Source organism: Muscardinus avellanarius (genome assembly GCF_963383645.1).
Source record: "Muscardinus avellanarius genome assembly, chromosome: 6".
Lineage (NCBI taxonomy): Eukaryota > Metazoa > Chordata > Mammalia > Rodentia > Gliridae > Muscardinus > Muscardinus avellanarius.
In genome coordinates this window covers 25,404,283-25,414,282 of record NC_137791.1, presented here as the reverse complement: position 1 = coordinate 25,414,282, position 10,000 = coordinate 25,404,283, and the positions used below count along the sequence as shown (strand labels likewise).

Here is a 10,000-nt window from a genome sequence, read left to right as displayed (position 1 = left end):
CTTCATTTCCAAAATCCACGAGGCTCTCTTTCTTTACCATGTCCTCCTTAAATTAAAAAGCACAAAAACAATCAGAAGATTTTAGAAACAGGCCAACCATATTTCCCCATGCTCCACCCCCCCGAATTGATGCATCATAGGCCACCTTGGCATTTACTATTCTTTTACAGATACAGCAAACCAAATGTCCAGGGATAAAGATTCCTAAATTATATTGGAAACTCATTATTCACTTTTTAAAAGATATCCCTTCTCTTAAAAGATATCCCTTCTCTTAAAGTAGAGCAGATATCACAAAGACTCCTAGTGTATTTGGAATATGATTCAGTGATTCAACTTGCAAAAAAAATGTCTTTTGACTAATGTATGGCAACTCTGGTATACTAGCAGAGGGCCTGGTTTTGTTATGCATTAATTGTCGTGTGAAGCACATAATTTTTTTTCTAAGACCCCATGTTTTTACATGCATAGTAGAGATAAGAATATCTATCTCAAACATTTGTGAAATAAAATAAAGTGTATAAAAACTTTCTGTAGAATCTAAGCTCTGTAGCACAGATTCTCAACCTTTACTGAGTTGTAGAATCACCCGGCAAGTTCTTAAAAAACATTACTGTCCAGATCCTAATACAGACCAGCTACACTGGAATCATTGATGATGGGCACTTGCATTTTTTAATCTTTTCTGGTGATTGTAATCTATGTTTTGGGCTAAGAGCTGTTTTAGTGGTTTTTACCATTAGCTCTCACTGGAATTACCTGGTGTCCAGGGAAATTAAAAAATGATTGCTGCGCTGATCCCGTCCCCAGCAATTCTGTTGTAACTGGGCTGACGGGTGTGGCGTGGAGGTGGAGGTCTTTCTGCATTCAGCCCACCTTGAAACCACCAGTTGTAATCGGCTTGTCTAAGCACTGAAGTTCTAAGAAGCGTTTGAAGACCCTTCCCTCTTTGTGGTTTCAGTTACCATAATCCCAAATATTAAACAGAAATTTTAGTATGTTAATAATTTTAAACTGTACACTACCCTGGGTTGCCTGATGAAACCTTGCACCTTTCCATTTCACAGAGGACATTAATTATTCCTTCCTCCAGTGTACCCACACTGTATATGCTACCCATCCATTGGTCAGCAGCTGAAAGTTATCAGATCAAATGTCATGATATTGCAGTGCTTTTTTATTCAAGTAGCCCTTATTTTATTTAATGGTGGCCCCAAAGCACAAAATTTTATTATAGTATATTGTTAAAATTGTTCAACTTTATTATCAATTGTTGTTGTTAACCTCTTACTGTGCCTAAATTATAAATCAAACTTTATCGTAAGTATATATGTATATATAGGAAAAACATAGTATATATAAGATTCAGTACTATCCAAGACTTCACGCATCCACTGGTAGTCTAGAACGTATCACTCAAGGACAAGAGGGGTGATTTAAGGATTTTTTTGTCTAGTGACACTGAGTGGCACAACTGGAAGAAATTTTAGAAAATTTGAAATTCTTTCATTTAAAAAATAAAAACTAAATAAATAAATGAACACACATATTCTCTCTCTCTCTCACACACACACACACACACACACACACACACACACACAACGCTCTGTTAGATACAATGGAAATATTTTGCAAGCTCTGGACCTCCTCTGTTCCCCCAAATGCCACTTCATTATTTCCTTTCCCTGTTTTCAACAGAATCAAATCTAGAGACTCTATGGATTTTGGCATCGTATCCCTGTTTTATGGCCTCTACTATGGGATAATGGGGAGAGACTTTGCTGAGATCTGCTCAGATTACATGGCTTCCACCATAGGGGTAAGTGCCGCTTTCATTGGTTGAAACCATTTATGACACCGGAAGAAATGGTCTCATCTTACATATTCGCATCATTCCCTTTGGTTCTATACAAGTTCTTCTAGCCCCGCTGCTCCCTGGGTTCTTCTTGCATAAAAAAAATTATTTTTGTTAATTAATAAGGAAATAAATTCATTTCTCTTTTTGTGGCAGTAGGGATGAAACCCAGAGACATTCTACCTCTGAGCTACACCCCCAGTTCTCAGAATAATTTTTTATTCTTTATTTTGAAATAGGGTCTCACTGAGTTGCAAAGGGCTTCACTAAGTAGTGAGGCTTTTCGTGAACCAAGATCCTCCTGTCTCAGCCTCCCAAATGCTGGAATTACAAGTGTGTAAACCCGGCTCCACAATACATTTCTTATATAGAGAAGTTGTGGAATAAGGCTTCTTGTAAAACTGAATATACTAATTATTTGGGTCATCATATCCAGCATGTCAATATTTTAAAGGATTAATTAAGGTCAACCATAACAAGAACCCTTTATCTCTGCCTGAAACTCTGACTAATACAAATAAAAAGCATATTTGAGACGCTGGAGTATAGCTCAATGGTAAAGCACTCGCCTAGCATGTATGAGGCACTGGATTTGGTTCCCAGCATTGCAAAAATGTAACAATAATATTCAATGCTGCATAAAGCACTTCAAAATCAATAGTAATTTAAGGAAATATTTATCATTAAGATTAGTCATCATTACATGGCATCTAAAGAAGTAGAGGTATAAAGTATGTTAATGTATTCTGACTATATATTGGTGTCTGGAAATTTTTTTTAATCCCAAATAGTTGTGTTTTTTAAACTCTTTTAAAATTAAAATTCAGAATGGATATACTTTCTGGTTGGATGGATTCCAGACTCAGTGGTAGGAGCAGTCGTCCGTGTTGGCACTGCATACCTCTAAACACTTGCAAAATCAGGAGTTCCACGTCCTGTCCTCATTCCATCTCCAAATGCATGGCCAGATATGAAGTGGAATCATGTAAATAGCAAGAGAAGAGGAAACCTCTTGACTGTTCTTCCTTTTCCATTTGTGGGTCAGGACCTGAGTGGACATGACCTTGACTTCTTATTTGCCTTCTTTGTTCTTCTCCCCCAACCCACGGGCTCTATCTTACCCTCCTCCTAGAACCTCCAACTTAACCTCTAGGATGGGATTCTGGAGCAACATACTTTTTGGAATTCCTCTGCCATGTGTCATTTACTGCCTTTCTTTTGAGGTTCAAATGAACACAGGAAGGAGCACTTTCACTCCTAGTTCCAACAAAAACCCAAAGTTGTGCCCTGTGAAAATTCCCAGAGCCTCATATGCTTGTTGACAAACAGGAGAGGAAGAGAAGGGTTGTATGTGCTCTGTTCTCCAGGGCGTCAGAAAGAAGAGGCCTCCCTGGTGAGACCCAAGGCTTTAAGCACCAACTCTCTGATTGCTTCTCACCTGACCCCCCTGCTCTCCAGTTCCCAACACCTTGTCTCCTTCTATCATCTTCATTCCGGCTCTCCAGTCTGTACGAGTGACTGCCTCGAGCCATTGGCAGAGCCACCAGAGACATGGACTGTGTGTGTGTGTGTGTGTGTGTGTGTGTGTGTGTGTGTGTGTGTGTACACATACACACTTGTGCATGTGCTCATGACTGAAGTAAGGAAGAAGCAAAAAAGGATGGATCTCCACTCCCGCACCAGTGCCCAAGAAACACACCGGATCAATTAAGGCAGAATCTCTGGGAATACAGCCAATACATCTGCTTTGTTAAAAAAAAAAAAAAAAAAACAAAAAAACAAAAAAAAAAAACTCCTTAGAAAAAGGAATGAGCTACTAAGCCATCCAAAAATGTGGATGAATCTTAAATACACATTGCTGAGTAAGAAGACCTGGTCCAAAAAGGCTACATGCTATCTGATTCCATTTACATGACATCTTGGAAAAGGCACAACTGTCTGTAGAGATGCTCAACAGATCAGCGGTTGCCAGGTGTTTAGGGAAGGAGCATCATTGCATAGGTGAAGCACAGAGACATTTTTGTAGCGGTGGAACTATTCCTTTTGACACTAGAAGGGTAGACACAACTCTGCGTTTTTCAAAATCCATACCATTGTGTAGCAGAAAAGATGCATGCAAAATTTAAAAATTATTTAAGAGATCAGAGAATCCCAGGATAAAATGCAGACTATAACAAAACAATCTAACTATATTATGAATGTGTGAAATAACCTCACTGAAGTGGGGAGAGGACTGTGTGATCCTAAGTAACTGAAAGGAGCAGAAGTGAAGAAACTAAAAGCAAAAGCAACTACCCATAAGCTCTGGACTCTAGTTGATAAAGTCATTGCCCTTAGGCTGGGGATAACAATTCTGATATTACTGTGCATTGTTCTGGAATTGAATCAGTAAGCAGACGTGTAGCTGAGAGTGGAAGCTAGGTTTCCCACTGTCAAAATGATCAATTCCAGACAAGCAAGAAGAGGCTAGAATCATCTACATAGTAATGGATTAAAATTGGAAACGTAAATATGAGTTCATGTTTAGCGTACTATGCACAGATAAATTTCCTTGCTCAGTCACCCACGAGATCTCAGAAGCACCCAACAGCACACCTAGCACCCAGATGTTGGTTTCTTATACCACTTTGCAATATAAGGAATCAGGAATCCTTGAAGAAATGGTCCATTATAGACCTGAGAAAGGAATATTCAGGAGCCTGGAGCATCTTGTAGAAAGGAAATGGTGCCCACCTGTTTGTTAAAACACTTGTCTAGACCTTGCTGTGGAAGCATTTGATGATGATATTAACATGTATAATGAGTTGACTTCAAGTGAAGATTACCCTTAATAGAGTGAACTTCACCCAAATAAAGAACTAGAAAGCAAAAAATTGAGGCTTCCTAGAAAATAAAAAATTCTGGGTGAATTCTTTTGAACCACCACCACCCCCATGCCACTCCTGAATGGCGTGGGGCTGTGACTATCTTCTGTATTTCTATCTTCTTAATAAACTCCTTTAAAAAAAAAAAAAAGAAAAGAAAAGAAAAAAAAAGAAAAAAAAGCCAGGCGTTGTGGTGCACGCTTGTAATCCCTGTGCTCAGGAGGCGGAGACAGGAGGATCACGCAGGTTCAAAGCCAGCTGTGCTGGCTTAAGAGACCCTGTTTCCAAAAATAAAAATGCATAGAATAGGTCTGGGAGTATAGCCTGGAGGTAGAAGGGCTTCCAGGAACCCCAGTACCACCACTAATAATAAATAATAATAATAATAATAATAATAATTTGAAAAAGAAAAGAAAAAATTCTGCCTCAAAATGACAACATTGGCTCATGCCAGGATGACTCCCAGCCCGTTGGCCGGCCCTACAGGCTTCTGACTTGCCAGCCCCCACAATTGTGGGGGCCAATTCTTCAGATAAACCTAACAATAATAATGGAGGAAATTGGGTGTGTGGTATACAGGTATTATGTACTATCTTAGTATACTTTCTTAAATATAAAACTATTATAAAATAAATATTTTACTCCTTAAAAAAAAAAAAACAACCTTCTAGTAGGGCGTGGTAATCCCAGTATTTGAGAGGCCGAGACAGGAGGATGGTGGTTCGAGGACAGCCTCAGCTACTACTTAGTGAGGCCCTCTGCAACTCAGTGAGACCCTGTTTCAAAATAAAGAATAAAAAATAGGGCTGAGAGTGTAGCTCGGAGGTAGAATGCCCCTGGGTTCCATCCTAAAGGCATTGCTTCTAGAATTGGCGATTAGTTTGTATGCTCCCCATAAGAATGTAGGGGTTTATAGAGAGAGAGACAGCTGGATTTGCTCCAGATCTCTAAATCAGAATACAGGGAAGGGCCATTCAACAGCTAAGCCCAAAGCTTCCCTGTGTGACTCTGAACTCCGTCCTTCTCAAGGGATCCCTAAATGCCGAGCTTCTACAGTGGTTGTGAGTAGCGATGCACCTGGGGTTCACATGGGGTTCGGTGGGTTCCGCCTGGCATCCTTAGCTCCTCCGCAGCATTGTCCCTGCAGTACAGGGCCTTCCCAAGCCCTAAACCATCTCAGAAGCATCACCGACTGTACTGAGGGCTGCCTGCCCAGCAGCTGGCCCTGGCTGCCTGTGTTCACACAATGGCGGCTGCTCCCCTTTCCAACAATACTCTCTTTTCACTTCCCCCAACAGTTCTGCAGTGTCAGTGGGATGCCCACAAGGAGCTTGGCAGATGACATCTGTGCTGTCTGTGGGCAGAAGATCATCGTGGAGCTCGATGAAGAAGGGCTTATTGAAAACACGTACCAGCTTTCATGTAATCATGTGTATCCTTTCCACGGGAAGCTCATGGCCTTCCTCACGACTTTTCCTTCCTCCCTCTCCTCCTCTCGTCCTCATCTCCTCTGCCTCGCTTAGCTGCTGTTCTCAAGCCCCAGACCTTCATCCTTCAGCATACTCTATTTTTGAGACTCTCTGGTCATACCTCCTGGACAATGAGCTGCTAATTAAGCTGAGTCTTCTAATAATTCTCTCTTTTGTGTGTGTGTGTGTGTGTGTGGTACTGGGGTTCCTGGAAACCCTTCTACCTCCGGGATACACTCACAGACCTATTTTATATTTTTATTTGGAAACAGGGTCTCTTAAGCCAGCGCGGCTGGCTTCGAACCTGCGCGATCCTCCTGTCTCCTCCTCCCAAGTGCAGGGATTACAAGCGTGCGCCACCACGCCCGGCAAAAGGACTCTTTTAAAAATACTTTTATCCAGCCACCACCTTGGCCACACCTTGAGAGACCTTAAGCAGAGGATGGAGCTAAGCTGCGCCCACCCTCCTGCCCCATGAGAGGTAAAAGAGATGTCGCTTGAAGCCTCTGTATTTGTGGGCATTTGCTATGCAGCAATAGACAGCAAAAGCAATTTGCTTTGCCAGTTGTTTTGCTCCTCCTCTTGAGGATTACAGGAGCGTAGCAGACTGCTTTCTAAATGTGCATCCCATTTTACAATGTAAGGCTTCAGAGCAGAATATACTTCTCTGTGTGAAAAAATACTTTTATCGGTAATTGTAATTATATACATAATGGTAGATTGTTGTGACATATTCATACCTGCACAAAGCAGGTTTCATTCCCCTGGACCTCCCTTTTGCCTCCCCTCCTCCCTCCTCCTAACCTCCATCACCTACTCTTCTTGTCTCTCTTCTATTTTCATGGGATCCCTTTTTTCTCTCTCACTTCCACACATGCGAGAAAATTTATGACCCTTGGCATTCTGAGTCGATATTGTTTAGCTCCATCCATTTCCCTGCAAATGATATAATTTTGTTCTTCATTATGGCCGAATCAAACTCCATACTGTATATACACCACACTTTCTTTTCTTTTATTTTATTTTGTGATACTGGGGGTAGAACCCAGGGGCTTTCTACCTCTGTGCTTCCCAGACCTATTTTATACTTTATTTGGAAACGGGGTCTCGCTAAGTTGCTGAGAGCCTCACTAAGTAGCTGAGGCTGGCTTCGAACCTGCGCGATCCTCCTTTCTCGGCCTTCCAAGAGCGAGGATTACAAGCGTGCGCCACCACACCCGGCCACCATACTTTCTTTACCCATTAATCTGTTGACAAGCACCTAGATTGTTTCCATAATTTGGCTACTGTGAAGCGTGCTGCTATAAACATGGGTATTCTGACTACAGTATTCTGACTTTAATGTTTCTGGAAAGATACTGAGGAGTGTTTTAGCTGGGCCATATGCTGGTTCCATTCCTAGGCTTTGGAAGAACCTCCACACTGCTCTCCATGGCAGTTGTACTAACTTACAATCCCACCAGCAGCTGTAAGTGTTCTTTTTTAAAGAGGACTCAATCAATGTGATCAGGGTGCTGTCTGGGGAAGCTGGCGGAGGCTGTCACTGAGCACGGCCCAGGAGGAGCAGGGAAGGAAGGGCTGAGGAGGAGTGAAGTGGAGGGGCTGGTGGTGCAGCTCAGTGGTAAAGCACACAGGAGGCCCTGGGTTCCATCCCCAGCACGCAAACAAGCAAGGCCAAGTGGCAGGTGTTGGGAAGAGCTCAGGACTCTGCAGAGGGTGTTTGGTGTCTGAGAATCAGTGGACCCAAATTTGCTTTGCCTGGAAGCAGCCCTGGAAGCCACTCGGGGCAAAGTCATCATGGGTGGCCAAGGGACAAAACCAAGCTCTTATCAACTTTCTTAGAAAAGATCTTTTTAAAAAGGATAATGCTAAGGCCGAATATTGTGGTGCATGTCTATAATTCTAGTACTTGGGAGGCTGAGATAGGAAGATCACAGGTTGGAGGCCATCACAGGTTTGAGAATTTAGTGACACCATTTCAAAATAAAACTTGGGATGTAATCAGAGGTAGAATGCCCCTGATTCAATCCCCAGTACCAATAAAAGACAAAAACAATAACAAAAGAATAATTCCGCAAGTATCAGGACACCATAGATTACAAAAAGAGAACCCAAAATTTGGCACCTTGTTCTTCCATCGTTCGGCTCCTCTGCCTGTGGGTTCATCCTTAAATACTCTCCACTGGCTGAACAATCTTCAGGCGGGAAGTATCAGACAGGCCTGGGGCTGGAATTCAGCATTCTCTGGGAACTTCAGGACCCATGAGAAGGGCCTCTGTGTACTGAAAAATGCTGGCATCGAGACCCGTGAGCAAAGCAACCAGGGCTGTCTCAGCATGTAATTATGGATACCAAAATTGTGTTTGGGTTGGCCAACAATGTATATTTTAATTTGTTCCTAAATATTAAAAGTGCATCATTTATCTTTATTTTATAATATAGTATCAGTTTTATCACATATCTCTATATGCCCATTTAGATCAAAGCTCTGGCATCCTGAGATGGTTAACCAGCTGCCTCCTGCCTCTGCAGCCCACCTAATTCAGTCAGGAACACCTAATGCCCTCAGTGTGCAGTGCCTGGGATTTGATTCTATTTAATCTGGAAGGTTTCCACTTATTCAATCTTGAGAATCAAAAATGGGTCCAAATACATCTCAAATGTAATAGGAGCCTTTCCTCCACCAGTCAAGCCCTAAGATTTCAAGGCAAGAAACACAAAGATATCCCATATGGAATTCTACAGTGGTTTTTCAGTATGATACCTTTCCCAAAAACCTATCATTTGAGGTAGAAATTTTCCAAGTCTGGCCCTACTTTTAAATATGATTTACTTTTCAAATGTTGGAACGCAGCCCCTTCTTCCATTTGCAAGTGAAAATATTTTCTCTCCCCACCTTTAAAAGCCCTCGGGGATTGCTGTGCACATGTATGGCTGTAATCTAAAATGTAGCCACCTTGAAACTTGCTTTTTAGGGAGTATTATTCATGGCCCATTCTAATATGAGTCGTATTAGTGAGGAGTGGGCAAATTTGAGCCAAATTAATAAGGAAGGATTATCTGAGTATTGTGCTACACCATTTCTGCCAGTGTGTGAGTTTTTCAGGATGAAGATTTTGAAAATGAAAGAGTGTTTTCAGAGGGGTGAGCATTGGGATGCAGGTCTCATGACTCCTGAATTGTAGTCATCGGAAGATGTGGCCACATTCCAGCCTTTTAAAATGAAGGGCTATAGGGGTTTGGGTTTAAAATCTCTGTTGTAATATGCCACTTTTTGTTACTCCAAGCATATTGCAAAAAAAATCCCCAATTCCAAGAACATAAAATAGTGGAAAATTTTAGTTGCATGAAGAACTAGTATTGAGGAGTTACATATACAGCCTTAGTGGGGCTATTAACTCCATGATTCTCCATTCATGAGGGAGGGAACTTCTGTATCACTGCTGTTAAAGTGGGGGTGTAGCAGGCTGGTCAAAAGAGCACGTGATCTTATGCAGAAGCCACATTAGGAAAGGTGGTTGTAAAAATAAATCCATAGGATCTCACTATAGTTAATCATTTTGCCCAAATCTGCAACATATGGGAACCTGGAAACATTTATTTCCAAAAATAATTAGTTTTGAGTGATTAATTCAAATGTTCAATAAATGTTCGATTTCTTACGAACCCTCTTAAGTCGCTGCGGACAGAGAGATGAATGAGACATAGTTCCACAAGTAGCATGTGGAAGTCATGATATGATATACTGGAAAAGTCCCTGATGCTGTGAGAAACAGGTGCACGCTGGCCCTTTGGACAAAGAATAAGCTTTT

General features: G+C 41.6%; 1 protein-coding gene across 1 annotated transcript in view; it reads left to right on the top strand.

Annotated features, from left to right (window-relative positions):
• RNF175 (ring finger protein 175) overlaps window positions 1-10,000 on the top strand; it is a gene marked incomplete at both ends in the record, with an annotated part of 49,487 nt that overhangs the window by 35,427 nt on the left and 4,060 nt on the right. The window contains 2 exons of the mRNA XM_080697995.1: window positions 1,699-1,819; window positions 6,018-6,151. Of these exons, the coding sequence (XP_080554121.1) occupies window positions 1,699-1,819; window positions 6,018-6,151 (255 nt within the window). The remainder of the gene's footprint in view (window positions 1-1,698; window positions 1,820-6,017; window positions 6,152-10,000) is intronic.